Here is a 19727-nt window from a genome sequence, read left to right as displayed (position 1 = left end):
AGTGCCACTGACACGGCCCACTACCAAAACCTGCGGGCTCTCCTTCACTGCAGCCGAGGTGAGTAAAACATTTAAACGTGTTAACCCTCGCAAGGCTGCAGGCCCAGACGGCATTCCCAGCCGCGTCCTCAGAGCATGCGCAGACCAGCTGGCTGGTGTGTTTACGGACATATTCAATCAATCCTTAGCCCAGTCTGCTGTTCCCACATGCTTCAAGAGGGCCACCCTTGTTCCTGTTCCCAAGAAAGCTAAGGTAACTGAGCTAAACGACTACCGCCCCGTAGCACTCACTTCCGTCATCATGAAGTGCTTTGAGAGACTAGTCAAGGACCATATCACCTCCACCCTACCGGACACCCTAGACCCACTCCAATTTGCTTACCGACCCAATAGGTCCACAGACGACGCAATCGCAACCACACTGCACACTGCCCTAACCCATCTGGACAAGAGGAATACCTATGTGAGAATGCTGTTCATCGACTACAGCTCAGCATTTAACACCATAGTACCCTCCAAACTCGTCATCAAGCTCGAGACCCTGGGCCTCGACCCCGCCCTGTGCAACTGGGTCCTGGACTTCCTGACGGGCCGCCCCCAGGTGGTGAGGGTAGGTAACAACATCTCCACCCCGCTGATCCTCAACACTGGGGCCCCACAAGGGTGCGTTCTGAGCCCTCTCCTGTACTCCCTGTTCACCCACGACTGCGTGGCCATGCACGCCTCCAACTCAATCATCAAGTTTGCGGACGACACTACAGTGGTAGGCTTGATTACCAACAACGACGAGACGGCCTACAGGGAGGAGGTGAGGGCCTTCGGAGTGTGGTGTCAGGAAAATAACCTCACACTCAACGTCAACAAAACAAAGGAGATGATTGTGGACTTCAGGAAACAGCAGAGGGAGCTCCCCCCTATCCACATCGACGGGTCAGTAGTGGAGAAGGTGGAAAGTTTTAAGTTCCTCGGTGTACACATCACGGACAAACTGAATTGGTCCACCCACACAGACAGCGTTGTGAAGAAGGCGCAGCAGCGCCTCTTCAACCTCAGGAGGCTGAAGAAATTCGGCTTGTCACCAAAAGCACTCACAAACTTCTACAGATGCACAATCGAGAGCATCCTGTCGGGCTGTATCACCGCCTGGTACGGCAACTGCTCCGCACACAACCGTAAGGCTCTCCAGAGGGTAGTGAGGTCGGCAGAACGCATCACCCGGGGCAAACTACCTGCCCTCCAGGACACCTACACCACCCGATGTCACAGGAAGGCCATAAAGATCATCAAGGACAACAACCACCCAAGCCACTACCTGTTCACCCCGCTATCATCCAGAAGGCGAGGTCAGTACAGGTGCATCCAAGCAGGGACCGAGAGACTGAAAAACAGCTTCTATCTCAAGGCCATCAGACTGTTAAACAGCCACCACTAACATTTAGCGGCCGCTGCCAACAAACTGACTCAGCTCCAGCCACCTTAAAAATGGGAATTGATGGAAATTATGTAAAAATGTACCACCAGCCACTTTAAACAATGCCACCTAATATAATGTTTACATACCCTACATTACACATCTCTTATGTATATGTATATACTGTACTCTATATCATCTACTGCATCTCGCCATCTTATGTAATACATGGACCACTAGCCACTTTAAACTATGCCACTTTATGTTTACATACCCTACAGTACTCATCTCATAGGTATATACCGTACTCTATACCATCTACTGCACCTTGCCTATGCCGTCTGTACCATCACTCATTCATATATCTTTATGTACATATTCTTTATCCCTTTACACTTGCGTGTATAAGGTAGTAGTTGCGGAATTGTTAGGTTAGATTACTTGTTGTTATTACTGCATTGTCGGAACTAGAAGCACAAGCATTTCGCTACACTCGCATTAACATCTGCTAACCATGTGTATGTGACTAATAAATTTGATTTGATTTGATTTTAATGATGCCACGTAAAATGTAGCGCTACACGTGCAACACAGCATTCCTAACCTAGCCAACAATGTCTGCTGTTTGGATTGAGCTGTCAACAAGTCGAGCAGTCATTTGAAAGAGTAGCAACATTTCAGCGAGGCAACTCAAAAGGCGAAATCCATTAAAGCTAAGATAATGGAATTCTTTGCCCTTGACAATAAACCGTTCTCTGTCGTGGGTGATGTTGGCTTTCGCCGACTGGTCGAGTACCGGTACACACTACCAAGTGCGCTATTTTTCAGATGTTGCCCTACCGGAGTTACACAGTAATAGCGTCACTGCTATTAGCTTCACGACATACATACTATGGAACGCCGTTTGGGTCTTTGTGTGTCAAAAAAGATACAGTAGCACTGTCAAAGCTGTACAAAAAAGTCTGCAAACAAGCAAACACCGGGCCACGAACGATGTGTTTACAATACCACGTTGGTAATAAAGTATCATTTGTTCGACAGCAACTTCTGGGGTAGCTAGCTTTAGCCTGGTACCTAGTTAGCACCATTACAACCAGCCTGAAAACAAATACATTTTTCACAACCCATTCATTTGAAGATTTGCAGCATGGGGTGCTGAGACTCACCTGGTAGTGGTTTGGGGTTGCTAGAGGGGGTGCCGAGACTCACCTGGTAGTGGTTTGGGGTTGCTAGAGGGGGTGCCGAGACTCACCTGGTAGTGGTTTGGGGTTGCTAGAGGGGGTGCAGAGACTCACCTGGTAGTGGTTTGGGGTTGCTAGAGGGGGTGCCGAGACACACCTGGTAGTGGTTTGGGGTTTCTAGAGGGGGTGCCGAGACTCACCTGGTAGTGGTTTGGGGTTGCTAGAGGGGGTGCCGAGACTCACCTGGTAGTGGTTTGGGGTTGCTAGAGGGGGTGCCGAGACTCACCTGGTAGTGGTTTGGGGTTGCTAGAGGGGGTGCCGAGACTCACCTGGTAGTGGTTTGGGGTTGCTAGAGGGGGTGCCGAGACTCACCTGGTAGTGGTTTGGGGTTGCTAGAGGGGGTGCCGAGACTCACCTGGTAGTGGTTTGGGGTTGCTAGAGGGGGTGCCGAGACTCACCTGGTAGTGGTTTGGGGTTGCTAGAGGGGGTGCCGAGACTCACCTGGTAGTGGTTTGGGGTTGCTAGAGGGGGTGCCGAGACTCACCTGGTAGTGGTTTGGGGTTGCTAGAGGGGGTGTGGAGACTCACCTGGTAGTGGTTTGGGGTTGCTAGAGGGGGTGTGGAGACTCACCTGGTAGTGGTTTGGGGTTGCTAGAGGGGGTGACGAGACTCACCTGGTAGTGGTTTGGGGTTGCTAGACGGGGTGCCGAGACTCACCTGGTAGTGGTTTGGGGTTGCTAGAGGGGGTTTGGAGACTCACCTGGTAGTGGTTTGGGGTTGCTAGAGGGGGTGCCGAGACTCACCTGGTAGTGGTTTGGGGTTGCTAGAGGGGGTGCCGAGACTCACCTGGTAGTGGTTTGGGGTTGCTAGAGGGGGTGCCGAGACTCACCTGGTAGTGGTTTGGGGTTGATAGAGGGGGTGACGAGACTCACCTGGTAGTGGTTTGGGGTTGCTAGACGGGGTGCCGAGACTCACCTGGTAGTGGTTTGGGGTTGCTAGAGGGGGTTTGGAGACTCACCTGGTAGTGGTTTGGGGTTGCTAGAGGGGGTGTGGAGACTCACCTGAACCAGTTCATGTGTCTGAAGGTAGAACTCTGCCTACCCGGCAGGCCCAGAGAGCAACTCAAGTGCACCTATAGGCCTACCGCTGAGCAATCAGAAATCTCAAATCACCTTGTCTGCACAGTTTCCTGAATCCAGACACTGTAAAAAAAAAAGTACACAGCAAAGATGATACTGTGAGATTAAAACGTTTCAGACCATGACTAGAGAGAGACTCAACGAATAAAGCTGCTGTTTTTATGAGTAAATGTATGTTTAAGTTGCTATTCAGCACTGTCAACATCTTGTTCAACACTTTTATAAGCCATAAAATGCACATTTCCCTACTTCCACTCAAGCTACAATTAGCACTGCAGCAGCATGAGTATAGCAACGTGTTTCGATAAGCTTGTGTTGTTGTGCTGAACTAAAATATAAACGCAACATGTAAAAAGTGTTGGTCCCATGTTTCATGAACTGAAATAGAAGATCCCTGAAATGTTTCATACGCACAAAAAGCTTATTTCTCTCAGATTTTGTGCACAAATTTGTTTACATCCCTGTTAGTGAGCATTTCTCCTTTGCCAAGATAATCCATCCACCTGACAGGTGTGGCATATCAAGAAGCTGATTAAACAGCATGATCATTACGCAGGTGCACCTTGTGCTGGGGACAATAAAATGCCACTAAAATGAGCAGTTTTGTCACAACAAAATGCCACAGATGTCTCAAGTTGAGGGAGCGTGCAACTGGCATGTTGACTGCAGGAATGTCCACCAGAGCTGTTGCTAGAGAATGTAATGTTCATTTCTTTACCATAAGCCACCTCCAACGTCGTTTTAGAGAATTTGGCAGTACGTCCAACCGCGCTCACAACCGCAGACCATGTGTATCCACGCCAGCCCAGGACCTCCACATCCGGCTTCTTCACCTGCGGGATTATCTGAGACCAGCCACCTAGACATCTGATGAAAGTGTGGATTTGCACAACTGAAGGATTTCTGCACAAACTGTCAGAAACTATCTCAGGGACGCTCATCTGCATGCTCGGTGTCCTCACCAGGGTCTTGACCTGACTGCAGTTCGGCGTCGTAACAGACTTCAGTGGGCAAATGCTCACCTTCGATGGCCACCGGCATGCTGGAGAAGTGTGCCTGGTTTTGACTGGGTTTCTGATCCACGCCCCTACCCTTTTTGTTTAAGGTATCTGTGACCAACAGATGTATATCTGTATTCCCAGTCATGTGAAATCCATAGATTAGGGCCTAATGAATTTATGTCAATTTACTGATTTCCTTCTATGAACTGTAACTCAGTAAAATCGTTGACATCGTTGCATTTATATTTTTGTTCAGCGAATTATTGGCGTCTTCCGGCTTGACTTTTTTTAATATCCAGGAATATTTCACTTCTCTGGTCATATGAGTAACATCATTAATTTCTGCATGCAGTTCGACTTGATTTGCGTCATCAGCTGGAAGACTGAGTACCCTTTTCTCAGCGGGGAGCGGCGGGACGGTGAGTCAAGTGAGAGAGCCTCACCGCTGCTCCCTCCTCTCAGACTGACCATCAGATGAGGCAGCCTCACCGCTGCTCCCTCCTCTCAGACTGACCATCAGATGAGGCAGCCTCACCGCTGCTCCCTCCCTCCCCTCAGACTGACCATCAGATGAGTCAGCCTCACCGCTGCTCCCTCCCCTCAGACTGACCATCAGATGAGGCAGCCTCACCGCTGCTCCCTCCTCTCAGACTGACCATCAGATGAGGCAGCCTCACCGCTGCTCCCTCCTCTCAGACTGACCATCAGATGAGTCAGCCTCACCGCTGCTCCCCCCCTCCCCTCAGACTGACCATCAGATGAGGCAGCCTCACCGCTGCTCCCTCCTCTCAGACTGACCATCAGATGAGTCAGCCTCACCGCTGCTCCCTCCTCTCAGACTGACCATCAGATGAGACAGCCTCACCGCTGCTCCCTCCTCTCAGACTGACCATCAGATGAGGCAGCCTCACCGCTGCTCCCTCCCCTCAGACTGACCATCAGATGAGTCAGCCTTACCGCTGCTCCCTCCCTCCTCTCAGACTGACCATCAGATGAGTCAGCCTCACCGCTGCTCCCCCCCTCCCCTCAGACTGACCATCAGATGAGGCAGCCTCACCGCTGCTCCCTCCTCTCAGACTGACCATCAGATGAGTCAGCCTCACCGCTGCTCCCTCCTCTCAGACTGACCATCAGATGAGACAGCCTCACCGCTGCTCCCTCCTCTCAGACTGACCATCAGATGAGGCAGCCTCACCGCTGCTCCCTCCCCTCAGACTGACCATCAGATGAGTCAGCCTTACCGCTGCTCCCTCCCTCCCCTCAGACTGACCATCAGATGAGTCAGCCTCACCGCTGCTCCCTCCTCTCAGACTGACCATCAGATGAGTCAGCCTCACCGCTGCTCCCTCCTCTCAGACTGACCATCAGATGAGACAGCCTCACCGCTGCTCCCTCCTCTCAGACTGACCATCAGATGAGGCAGCCTCACCGCTGCTCCCTCCCCTCAGACTGACCATCAGATGAGTCAGCCTCACCGCTGCTCCCTCCCCTCAGACTGACCATCAGATGAGTCAGCCTCACCGCTGCTCCCTCCCCTCAGACTGACCATCAGATGAGGCAGCCTCACCGCTGCTCCCTCCCCTCAGACTGACCATCAGATGAGGCAGCCTCACCGCTGCTCCCTCCTCTCAGACTGACCATCAGATGAGGCAGCCTCACCGCTGCTCCCTCCCCTCAGACGGACCATCAGATGCAGACCATCAGTCCAGTAAAAAAATAAAGTACGTTATCACTTACACTTAAACACTCTGAAGTTTCTAAAACTGTTTGAATGATGTCTGTGAGTATAACAGAACTCATATGGCAGGCAAAAACCTGAGAAAAAATCCAAACAGGAAGTGGGAATTCTGAGGTTGGTCGATTTTCAACCAAGCCCCTATTGAATACACAGTGGGATATGGATGAGTTTGCACTTCCTACGGCTTCCACTAGATGTCAACAGTCTGTAGAACCTTGTCTGATGCCTCTACTGTGAGGTGGTGCCGAAGGAGACAGGAATTAGTCAGGTCTGCCATGAGGTGACCATGCTCTGACCATGGGCGTTCACATGAGAGGGAGCTCTGTTCCATCGCACATCTGAAGTCAATGTAATTCTCCGGTTGGAACGTTACTGAAGATTTATGTTAAAAACATTCTAAAGATTGATTCAATACATAGTTTGACATGTTTCTACTGACTGTTACGGAACTTTTTTACATTTCGTCTGCTTTTAGTGAACGCGCTTCCTGACTTTGGATTTGTTTACCAAACACGCTAACAAAAATAGCTATTTGGACATAAATGGACATTACCGAACAAAACAAACATTTATTGTGGAAGTGGGAGTCCTGGGAGTGCATTCCGACGAAGATCAGCAAAGGTAAGTGAAGATTTATAATGCTTTTTATGAGTTTTGTTGACTGCACAATTTGGCAGGTAACTGTATGGCTTCATTTTGTGGCTGAACGCTGTTCTCAGATTATTGAATATTGTGCTTTTGCCGTAAAGCTTTTGAAATCTGACACAGCGGTTGCATTAAGAACAAGTGTATCTTTAATTCTATGTAAAACATGTATCTATCATCAAAGTTTATGATGAGTATGTATGTTATTTGGCATTTCTGAACATAGCGCCAATGTAAACTGAGGTTTTTGGATATAAATATGAGCTTTATCGAACAAAACATATATGTATTGTGTAACATGAAGTCCTATGAGTGTCATCTGATGAAGATCATCAAAGGTTAGTGATTAATTTTATCTCTATTTCTGCTTTTTGTGACTCCTGTCTTTGGCTGGAAAAATTACTGTGTTTGTCTGTGATTTTGCGGTGACCTAACATAATCGTTTGTGGTGCTTTCGCTGTAAAGCCTATTTGAAATCGGACACTTTGGTGGGATTAACAACAAGATTACCTTTAAAATGGTATAAGACACTTGTATGTCTGAGGAATTTTAATTATGAGATTTCTGTTGTTTGAATTTGGCGCCCTGCACTTTCACTGGCTTATATCATATCATCCCGTTAACGGGATTGCAGCCATAAGAAGATAACAAACGATCTATTACCAGTGTGATCATATACCTTACAGGTCTTAGAAGAAATTTTAAAAAACACTGGCAGGGCAATTCAAGCCAAGACAATATGCAGTAATAATGTATTGGGCCTATAAACCTACTGCACAATCCTCATTTCTACAGAACTGTTTTTAAATAGGTCAATGTTGCATAAGGCTTACATTTTTTTAAAGTCAGGGTTAATACTAGGGATGCATGATATATCGGTATCGGACGATATTAGCTAAAAATGACAACATCGGTATCGGCCCGATGTCTAGTTTAATGCCCCGATTTGTAAAACCGACGTCAAAGCTGACATGAATACCTATATAACGTAGGTAGATGACGTAATGACGCCACGTAAAATGTAGCGCTACACGTGCAACACAGCATTCCTAACCTAGCCAACAATGTCTGCTGTTTGGATTGAGCTGTCAACAAGTCGAGCAGTCATTTGAAAGAGTAGCAACATTTCAGCGAGGCAACTCAAAAGGCGAAATCCATTAAAGCTAAGATAATGGAATTCTTTGCCCTTGACAATAAACCGTTCTCTGTCGTGGGTGATGTTGGCTTTCGCCGACTGGTCGAGTACCGGTACACACTACCAAGTGCGCTATTTTTCAGATGTTGCCCTACCGGAGTTACACAGTAATAGCGTCACTGCTATTAGCTTCACGACATACATACTATGGAACGCCGTTTGGGTCTTTGTGTGTCAAAAAAGATACAGTAGCACTGTCAAAGCTGTACAAAAAAGTCTGCAAACAAGCAAACACCGGGCCACGAACGATGTGTTTACAATACCACGTTGGTAATAAAGTATCATTTGTTCGACAGCAACTTATGGGGTAGCTAGCTTTAGCCTGGTACCTAGTTAGCACCATTACAACCAGCCTGAAAACAAATACATTTTTCACAACCCATTCATTTGAAGATTTGCAGCATGGGGTGCTGAGACTCACCTGGTAGTGGTTTGGGGTTGCTAGAGGGGGTGCCGAGACTCACCTGGTAGTGGTTTGGGGTTGCTAGAGGGGGTGCCGAGACTCACCTGGTAGTGGTTTGGGGTTGCTAGAGGGGGTGCCGAGACTCACCTGGTAGTGGTTTGGGGTTGCTAGAGGGGGTGCCGAGACTCACCTGGTAGTGGTTTGGGGTTGCTAGAGGGGGTGCCGAGACTCACCTGGTAGTGGTTTGGGGTTGCTAGAGGGGGTGTCGAGACTCACCTGGTAGTGGTTTGGGGTTGCTAGAGGGGGTGCCGAGACTCACCTGGTAGTGGTTTGGGGTTGCTAGAGGGGGTGTGGAGACTCACCTGGTAGTGGTTTGGGGTTGCTAGAGGGGGTGCCGAGACTCACCTGGTAGTGGTTTGGGGTTGCTAGAGGGGGTGCCGAGACTCACCTGGTAGTGGTTTGGGGTTGCTAGAGGGGGTGCCGAGACTCACCTGGTAGTGGTTTGGGGTTGCTAGAGGGGGTGCCGAGACTCACCTGGTAGTGGTTTGGGGTTGCTAGAGGGGGTGCCGAGACTCACCTGGTAGTGGTTTGGGGTTGCTAGAGGGGGTGCCGAGACTCACCTGGTAGTGGTTTGGGGTTGCTAGAGGGGGTGCCGAGACTCACCTGGTAGTGGTTTGGGGTTGCTAGAGGGGGTGCCGAGACTCACCTGGTAGTGGTTTGGGGTTGCTAGAGGGGGTGCCGAGACTCACCTGGTAGTGGTTTGGGGTTGCTAGAGGGGGTGCCGAGACTCACCTGGTAGTGGTTTGGGGTTGCTAGAGGGGGTGTGGAGACTCACCTGGTAGTGGTTTGGGGTTGCTAGAGGGGGTGTGGAGACTCACCTGGTAGTGGTTTGGGGTTGCTAGAGGGGGTGTGGAGACTCACCTGGTAGTGGTTTGGGGTTGCTAGAGGGGGTGCGGAGACTCACCTGGTAGTGGTTTGGGGTTGCTAGAGGGGGTGCCGAGACTCACCTGGTAGTGGTTTGGGGTTGCTAGAGGGGGTGCCGAGACTCACCTGGTAGTGGTTTGGGGTTGCTAGAGGGGGTGCCGAGACTCACCTGGTAGTGGTTTGGGGTTGCTAGAGGGGGTGCCGAGACTCACCTGGTAGTGGTTTGGGGTTGCTAGAGGGGGTGACGAGACTCACCTGGTAGTGGTTTGGGGTTGCTAGACGGGGTGCCGAGACTCACAAGGTAGTGGTTTGGGGTTGCTAGAGGGGGTTTGGAGACTCACCTGGTAGTGGTTTGGGGTTGCTAGAGGGGGTGCCGAGACTCACCTGGTAGTGGTTTGGGGTTGCTAGAGGGGGTGCCGAGACTCACCTGGTAGTGGTTTGGGGTTGCTAGAGGGGGTGCCGAGACTCACCTGGTAGTGGTTTGGGGTTGCTAGAGGGGGTGACGAGACTCACCTGGTAGTGGTTTGGGGTTGCTAGACGGGGTGCCGAGACTCACCTGGTAGTGGTTTGGGGTTGCTAGAGGGGGTTTGGAGACTCACCTGGTAGTGGTTTGGGGTTGCTAGAGGGGGTGTGGAGACTCACCTGGTAGTGGTTTGGGGTTGCTAGAGGGGGTGCCGAGACTCACCTGGTAGTGGTTTGGGGTTGCTAGAGGGGGTGCCGAGACTCACCTGGTAGTGGTTTGGGGTTGCTAGAGAGAGACTCACCTGTTAGTGGTTTGGGGTTGCTAGAGGTGGTGCCGAGACTCACCTGGTAGTGGTTTGGGTGGGGGCAGTTTGGGGTTGCTGGAGGGAGTGTGGACACTACAGATCTTAATGAAGCCAGCCATCAGCATGATCAGAGCGATGCCCATCAACAGCACAGTGAGCCTGGAACCAGAAGAAAAACACAAAGAAATGGAGATATATTTTTCATAAACACACACAACTTCTAACAACATCTGTCCACTAGAGTCCACAAAGAAAATACAATTGTTTTTGTGTTATCCTCCATGGTATTCTTTATGCATGCGTCTGACTGGTCGGTTGGACGTACTGCCAAATTCTCTAAAACGACGTTGTGGCTTATGGTAGAGAAATGAACATTAAATTCTCTAGCTTATGGTAGAGAAATGAACATTAAATTCTCTAGCAACAGCTCTGGTGGACATTCCTGCAGTCAGCATGCCAATTGCACGCTCCCTCAAAACTTGAGACAAAACTGTACATTAGCATTTTATTATCCCCAGCACAAGGTGCACACTTTTTACATGTTGCATTTATATTTTAGTTCAGCACAACAACACAAGCTTATCGACAACAAAGCTTATCGAAACACGTTGCTATACTCGTGCTGCTGCAGTGCTAGTTGTAGCTGGAGTGGAAGTAGGGAAAAATTTGCATTTTATGGCTTATAAAAGTGTTGAACAATGTGTTGACAGTAGGCAGAATTCTACCTTCAGACACATGAACTAGTTCAACATGGGAACACTTTGCCTTCCTGTCCTCCATGGTTTTCTTTATGCGTCTGACTGACTTTTTTCTCTCTTCAAAATCAGTGAAATACATAGTAAGTCAGTAAGCTACGTACCACTATCCACTCAGTCGGTAAGCTACGTACCACTATCCACTCAGTCGGTAAGCTACGTACCACTATCCACTCAGTCGGTAAGCTACGTACCACTATCCACTCAGTCGGTAAGCTACGTACCACTATCCACTCAGTCGGTAAGCTACGTACCACTATCCACTCAGTCGGTAAGCTACGTACCACTATCCACACATCGGTAAGCTACGTACCACTATCCACTCAGTCGGTAAGCTACGTACCACTATCCACTCAGTCGGTAAGCTACGTACCACTATCCACTCAGTCGGTAAGCTACGTACCACTATCCACTCAGTCGGTAAGCTACGTACCACTATCCACTCAGTCGGTAAGCTACGTACCACTATCCACTCAGTCGGTAAGCTACGTACCACTATCCACTCAGTCGGTAAGCTACGTACCACTATCCACTCAGTCGGTAAGCTACGTACCACTATCCACTCAGTCGGTAAGCTACGTACCACTATCCACTCAGTCGGTAAGTTACGTACCACTATCCACTCAGTCGGTAAGCTACGTACCACTATCCACTCAGTCGGTAAGCTACGTACCACTATCCACTCAGTCGGTAAGCTACGTACCACTATCCACTCAGCTACGTACCACTATCCACTCAGTCAGTAAGCTACGTACCACTATCCACCCAGTCAGTAAGCTACGTACCACTATCCACTCAGTCAGTAAGCTACGTACCACTATCCACTCAGTCGGTAAGGTACGTACCACTATCCACTCAGTCAGTAAGCTACGTACCACTATCCACTCAGTCAGTAAGCTACGTACCACTATCCACTCTGCAATGTTTTCATAGAGCTCAGGGTTGAAGATGGCCTTCTTCAGTCTGGCCAGAGGGCCGTCCGCGTCCACCAGCCGACACTTCATGAACACTTCACAGTAGCCCTTGAAGTCGTTGCAGGGAGACCCCGCGGGCAGCGTGGTGATTTTCTTATTGAAGAACCGGGCCAGTTTCTCTGAGCCTGTACTGCTGCAGGTGTTGGGGTTCACTGCAAGACAAGACAATCAACTAATAATACATTTTATAGCACTAGTCATTTATTTAACCTTTATTTAACCTTTATTTAACCTTTATTAAACTTGGCAAGTCAGTTAAGAACAAATTCTTATTTACAATGACGGCCTACCGGGGAACAGTGGGTTAAATGCCTTGTTCTGGGGGCAGAACGACAGATTTTTACCTTGTCAGCTCAGGGATTCGATCCGGCAACCTTTACAGTTACTGATCCGACGCTCTAACTATTCATTACATAAATAATCCCAAAGCCCTTTAAAAACCTTGTCATACAATGTAGTTGTCATACAATGTAGTTGTCATACAAGGTGATTGTTATACAATGTAGTTGTCATACAAGGTGATTGTTATACAAGGTGGTAAAAGTAAGGCTGAAAAATTCCAGAAAAGTTACTTGGTTTTTCAGAAAACCTGGATTGGAGTATTCCCAGAATCACGAGGGAATGTTCCAACTGGGAATGCTCCAACTGGGAATACTGCAACTGGGAATGCTCCAACTGGGAATGCTCCAACTGGGAATGCTCCAACTGGGAATGCTCCAACTGGGAATACTGCAACTGGGAATGCTCCAACTGGGAATGCTCCAACTGGGAATGCTCCAACTGGGAATGCTCCAACTGGGAATGCTCCAACTGGGAATGCTGCAACTGGGAATGCTCCAACTGGGAATGCTCCAACTGGGAATGCTCCAACTGGGAATGCTCCAACTGGGAATGCTCCAACTGGGAATACTGCAACTGGGAATGCTCCAACTGGGAATACTGCAACTGGGAATGCTCCAACTGGGAATGCTCCAACTGGGAATGCTCCAACTGGGAATGCTGCAACTGGGAATGCTCCAACTGGGAATGCTCCAACTGGGAATGCTGAAAAACGCAGCAACTTTGGGAAAGTATCTAGAATTTTGCAACCCTGCTGAAAAGGACTTAATACTACTGAAATATGCCCCTAAAACATGTTAATGTTAACGTCAGGACATAATACCACTGAAATATGCCCCTAAAACGTGTTAATGTTAACGTCAGGACATAATAGCACTGAAATATGCCCCCTAAAACATGTTAATGTTAACGTCAGGACATAATATTCCGCAACAAAGCCTCCTTCACTCACGCCGCCAAACTTACCCTAGTAAAACTGACTATCCTACCGATCCTCGACTTCGGCGATGTCATCTACAAAATAGCTTCCAACACTCTACTCAGCAAACTGGATGCAGTTTATCACAGTGCCATTCGACACTGTGCAGTTTATCACAGTGCCATTCGTTTATCAAAGCACCTTATACGACCCACCACTGCGACCTGTATGCTCTAGTCGGCTGGCCCTCGCTACATGTTCGTCGTCAGACCCACTGGCTCCAGGTCATCTACAAGGCTATGCTAGGTAAAGTGCCGCCTTATCTCAGTTCACTGGTCACGATGGCTACACCCACCCGCAGCACGCGCTCCAGCAGGTGTATCTCACTGATCATCCCTAAAGCTAAAACCTCATTTGGACGCCTTTCCTTCCAGTTCTCTGCTGCCTGCGACTGGAACGAATTGCAAAAATCTCTGAAGTTGGAGACTTTTATCTCCCTCAACAACTTTAAAAATCTGCTATCCGAGCAGCTAACCGATCGCTGCAGCTGTACATAGTCCATCTGTAAACTACCCACCCAATTTACCTACCTCACCCCCCATACTGCTTTTATTTATTTACTTTTCTGCTCTTTTGCACACCAGTATCTCTTCTTGCACATGATCATCTGATGATTTATCACTCCAGTGTTAATCTGCTAAATTGTAATTATTCGATTTATTGCCTACCTCATGCCTTTTGCACACATTGTATATAGATTCTCTTTTTTTTCTACCATGTTATTGACTTGTTTATTGTTTACTCCATGTGTAACTCTGTGTTGTCTGTTCACACTGCTATGCTTTATCTTGGCCAGGTCGCAGTTGCAAATGAGAACTTGTTCTCAACTAGCCTACCTGGTTAAATAAAGGTGAAAAAAAAAATAAAAAATACTACTGAAATATGCCTCTAAAACGTCAGGAATCCGGTTAAGAGAGTAGTGCTCACACTCTTTGGGGTAGAGTGACCTGAGGCGGCAACACACACACACACACACACACACACACACACACACACACACACACACACACACACACACACACACACACACACACACACACACACACACACACACACACACACACACACACACACACACACACACACACACACACACACACACACACAAACAAGCAGGACTCACTCTTCTCGCTACAGCAGACGTGGCACAGCTCGTCAGTCTCGTCCTTGCCCTCCACGCTGGCACAGGTACAGACCTCCAGACCATACTTCTCACAGATGGAGCCAGAGCAGCCCTGGAGGAGGAGCACATGGACGAGATGGGTCAAACTCAAATTACTTTTATATTTAAGGTGTATTTTATTTTGGAATTGTAGACATGTGTAGCTAAAAGTAGAATTTCAGCAAACATAGGCATTTGTAAGTGAATAAAATAAAAAGGTTCCTGGTATTTGAGATTAAGTATAAAATATTACAGTCAAGCAGCATCAAGCAATCACTATTTTAAAGCTAGAATCCTTAGTTGCTCCATCCATTTTTTTACTTATAAATTGATGACACATACACCCATTGATTGTTGAAGAATAGAACTTATAAATGCCTCAACTGTCGTACCACATCAGAACCCAACATAGAAGTCTGTTTGACCCCAATGTTTGTAAACAACGCCAACGTAAACAAACACTGTAGAGCCTCATAACATGGTTCAACTATAATGGTTGTATCATGTATGGTCAGTCCTTGCATCCGTAGCTCTGTCCATGAATTTGACAGTGGTTACATTTATCCGGGCCGATCCGTCAGCTTTTTACCCAAACAGAGGCGGGGTGTTTCAATTACAAGCGTTTCGCTACACTCGCATTAACATCTGCTAACCATGTTAACCATGCTAACCAATACAATTTGATTTGATTTGGCACTCAGCCATTACAATGTTTTCCTGTGAGGGAGGGAGCTTCATATGTGGTGACTGATAAATTGGTAGACAGACAGACAGTAGGGTTGGGGGGGTTCAGGAAGTACACTGAAATTCAGGAAGTACACTGAAATTCAGGAAGTATACTGAAATTCCAATTCTCTTCAATGCTTTTCAAATGAGGAACATTTGGAATACTTTCTGAATTGACTGGAATTGAAATGGAATTGACCCCCAACCTTGAAAGTAGCCAGGTATTTAACTACACACTTCAGGTAGCCAGGTATCCACTCACCCCGTTGAGGCAGACTTGAGTCTCTCCGTGGCAGGCGGTGAAGTTGGCCTTGGGTTCTGAGGTGGGGCACTGAGCCGTACCCCCGTTACACATGCCCTGATGGGCACACTCAGACTCTTCACGACACTTCTCATTACGACCTTTATAGAAGCACTCAGGAGTACAGCACAGGCCCTGGCTAGGACTGGGGGAGGGAGAGAGGGGGGGGGGGGAGGGTTAAAATAACTAAATGACAGAAATAAGCCTCTGCACACTTTAACACTTTAATCCATGGCAATTTGAGTAATTTAATTCCCATGACATTTGCATGGTAACTAAGAGTGCAGGAGATTCTTTCCCTTAGTTTGTGTCACTTCCTGCACCACAGGTTAGAAGAAAAAAAAACTAGAACAGAATAGCATTGTACTGTATCGCAGCTCTTAAAAAAGGGCTACCTTATCTTACCTGCAGACTTTGTTGGGTTTTAGTTTACACTTCCTGTTGTCAGGCTGCCCAGCGTCATAGCAACACTGGTCTCTGCACTGATCGCTGTATCCACAGTCACACTCCTCCCCTGGTTCCACTAACCCATTACCACAGATGGGCTGGCCTGACTCTGCATGAGGAGGCAGATAGAACACACACACGTTAGGAAATGACATTTAAAAATAACACATTTTATCTGTGACACAGCGTAGATTTCCAAACATCTATACTTTACCAAAATTCCAAGGTTTTCCAGGAATCCAAGTTGAAGGATTCCGGGAATCCTCCAACAGCGATTTCCTAAAAACCTTGGAAGTTTCCAGAATTCTGCAACCCTTACACACAGCTTTAAACACCCAAACTAAGGGCTAATCTCAAACACCATAGACAGCAGTGGAAACATCCCGACAAAGCAGCTTTAAACACCATAGACAGCAGTGGAAACATCCCGACAAAGCAGCTTTAAACACCATAGACAGCAGTGGAAACATCCCGACAAAGCAGCTTTAAACACCATAGACAGCAGTGGAAACATCCCGACAAAGCAGCTTTAAACACCATAGACAGCAGTGGAAACATCCCGACAAAGCAGCTTTAAACACTATAGACAGCAGTGGAAACATCCCGACAAAGCAGCTTTAAACACCATAGACAGCAGTGGAAACATCCCGACAAAGCAGCTTTAAACACCATAGACAGCAGTGGAAACATCCCGACAAAGCAGCTTTAAACACCATAGACAGCAGTGGAAACATCCTGACAAAGCAGCTTTAAACACCATAGACAGCAGTGGAAACATCCCGACAAAGCAGCTTTAAACACCATAGACAGCAGTGGAAACATCCCGACAAAGCAGCTTTAAACACCATAGACAGCAGTGGAAACATACCGACAAAGCAGCTTTAAACACCATAGACAGCAGTGGAAACATCCCGACAAAGCAGCTTTAAACACCATAGACAGCAGTGGAAACATCCCGACAAAGCAGCTTTAATTAAACACCATAGACAGCAGTGGAAACATCCCGACAAAGCAGCTTTAAACACCATAGACAGCAGTGGAAACATCCCGAACAAAGCAGCTTTAAACACCATAGACAGCAGTGGAAACATCCCGACAAAGCAGCTTTAAACACCATAGACAGCAGTGGAAACATCCCGACAAAGCAGCTTTAAACAACATAGACAGCAGTGGAAACATCCCGAACAAAGCAGCTTTAAACACCATAGACAGCAGTGGAAACATCCCGACAAAGCAGCTTTAAACACCATAGACAGCAGTGGAAACATCCCGACAAAGCAGCTTTAAACAACATAGACAGCAGTGGAAACATCCCGACAAAGCAGCTTTAAACACCATAGACAGCAGTGGAAACATCCCGACAAAGCAGCTTTAAACACCATAGACAGCAGTGGAAACATCCCGACAAAGCAGCTTTAAACACCATAGACAGCAGTGGAAACATCCCGACAAAGCAGCTTTAAACACCATAGACAGCAGTGGAAACATCCTGACAAAGCAGCTTTAAACACCATAGACAGCAGTGGAAACATCCCGACAAAACAGCTTTAAACACCATAGACAGCAGTGGAAACATCCCGACAAAGCAGCTTCCCCTCTTCTTCTCCAGGACCTGGCTGATGTTCCTGACACTACAGACGGAGAACTTGTTGTTGTTGAGTTTGTCTCCTGATGTGGCCCGGGCGTACATGATGTAGTTCCCTTTCTCCTTCTTATCCTGCGTCTTAGACTCCCCCGGGGTGCACTCCGACCCCGAGTCATGCTGTAAGGAGGATGGAGACAAATTCGATTTTAGAATAGATTTAAACGTAGTACTACTAATGGCTACCATGTTTGTTGTAAATTACATTGCAAATGCCTTAGAAGATAGTAAGAATTGTACTCTCAATGTGTGTACACAACGTTATTCTCTTGAATAATTTGGTAGGGTTGGGTACTGATGCTTGCCGATGGTTTCATAATTATCTCAACGACAGAACTCAGGCCATCAAGGTAGATTGTGGTGAAATCGGGAGTTCCTTGAGTTACATAAAAAGGGGTGCCCCAAGGTTCGATACTCGACCCACTAGTGTTTACAATCTATATAAATAACATTGGTAATGCTGTAAATACAATGATGCAGTGTTGTATTACATTGCTCCATCGTTTGGCCAATACTTTTCAAATTTGAAATCTGATTTTCAAGGACTGCAGAGGTCACTATTGGAGCTAACGTTAGTGGTCAATGCAAACAAAATGCATTTTCAAGGTCCCAGATTTTAATTTATTAATTTTATTATTATAATTTTTCTCCCCAATTGCGATCCAATTACAATCTTGTCTCATCGCTGCAACTCCCCAACAGGCCTGGGAGAGGCGAAGGTCAATTCATGCGTCCTCCGAAACATGACCCCGCCAAGCCGTGTTTCTTAACCCGGAAGCCAGCTGCACCAATGTGTCGGAGGAAACACCGCTCAACTGATGACCGAAATCAGCTTGCAGGCGCCCGGCCCGCCACAAGGAGTCAGTAGAGCACGATGAGCCAAGTAAAGCCCCACCCCCCGGCCAAACCCTCCTCTAACCCGGACGTCGCTGGGCCAATTGTGCGCCGCGCTATGGAACTCCCATTCACGGCCCAGTTGTGACACAGCCTGGGATCGAACCCCAGGCTGTAGTGATGCCGCAACACTGCGATGCAGTGCCTTAGACCGCTAGGAGGCCTTAAATTAATTCATAATGACTAGTTTGAACGGTACACAAATTGAGCGAGATCCTTCCTACAAATATCTTAGCATCTGGCATGTTGACAAACTGTCATTTAAAAAAACAAAACATGTCACTGAGCCGGTGAGGAAGTTGAAGTTCAAGGTTGGTTTCTTTCTTTTCATTTACAAAGCACTCATGCAGAAACTTCCTAACTAAGTATACCAAACATTAGGAACACCCCCCCACCCCCCCTCCCTCAGAACAGCCTCAATTCGTCAGGGCATTGACTCTACAAGGTGTCGAAAGCGTTCAAGAGGGATGCTGGCCCATGTTGACGCCAATACAGTCGTGGCCCAAAAAATATTGGCACCCTTGTACTTTTTTCAAATACCTCACAATTTCCCCTGGAAATAAGTTGAAATTGACCAAAGTATTGGGTCTCCACAATTCTTTATTTCACTGTTATTATTACATAACCATTGTTTTTAATTCAGGACCCCATATATCCATTTAAATCTGATAATTAACAGAAATGGCGTTTAAAAAAAATTCACACCCTGGACTATATATATATATATATATATACACTGCTCAAAAAAATAAAGGGAACACTAAAATAACACATCCTAGATCTGAATGAATGAAATATTCTTATTAAATACTTTTTTCTTTACATAGTTGAATGTGCTGACAACAAAATCACACAAAAATTATCAATGGAAATCAAATTTATCAACCCATGGAGGTCTGGATTTGGAGTCACACTCAAAATTAAAGTGGAAAACTACACTACAGGCTGATCCAACTTTGATGTAATGTCCTTAAAACAAGTCAAAATGAGGCTCAGTAGTGTGTGTGGCCTCCACGTGCCTGTATGACCTCCCTACAACGCCTGGGCATGCTCCTGATGAGGTGGCGGATGGTCTCCTGAGGGATCTCCTCCCAGACCTGGACTA

General features: G+C 47.3%; 1 protein-coding gene across 1 annotated transcript in view; it reads right to left on the bottom strand.

Annotated features, from left to right (window-relative positions):
- The window catches only part of LOC139584111 (disintegrin and metalloproteinase domain-containing protein 10-like), a gene marked incomplete at its 5' end in the record, with an annotated part of 42107 nt that overhangs the window by 15705 nt on the left and 6675 nt on the right, over nucleotides 1–19727 (bottom strand). Inside the window, 7 exons of the mRNA XM_071415618.1 lie at nucleotides 10444–10562; nucleotides 11021–11046; nucleotides 12064–12284; nucleotides 14574–14685; nucleotides 15601–15784; nucleotides 16045–16197; nucleotides 17667–17848. Coding sequence (XP_071271719.1) covers nucleotides 10444–10562; nucleotides 11021–11046; nucleotides 12064–12284; nucleotides 14574–14685; nucleotides 15601–15784; nucleotides 16045–16197; nucleotides 17667–17848 — 997 coding nt within the window. The remainder of the gene's footprint in view (nucleotides 1–10443; nucleotides 10563–11020; nucleotides 11047–12063; nucleotides 12285–14573; nucleotides 14686–15600; nucleotides 15785–16044; nucleotides 16198–17666; nucleotides 17849–19727) is intronic.

Source organism: Salvelinus alpinus, chromosome 9, assembly GCF_045679555.1.
Source record: "Salvelinus alpinus chromosome 9, SLU_Salpinus.1, whole genome shotgun sequence".
In the NCBI taxonomy this organism is placed as follows: domain Eukaryota; kingdom Metazoa; phylum Chordata; class Actinopteri; order Salmoniformes; family Salmonidae; genus Salvelinus; species Salvelinus alpinus.
This window is presented reverse-complemented; position numbering and strand designations above follow the sequence as displayed.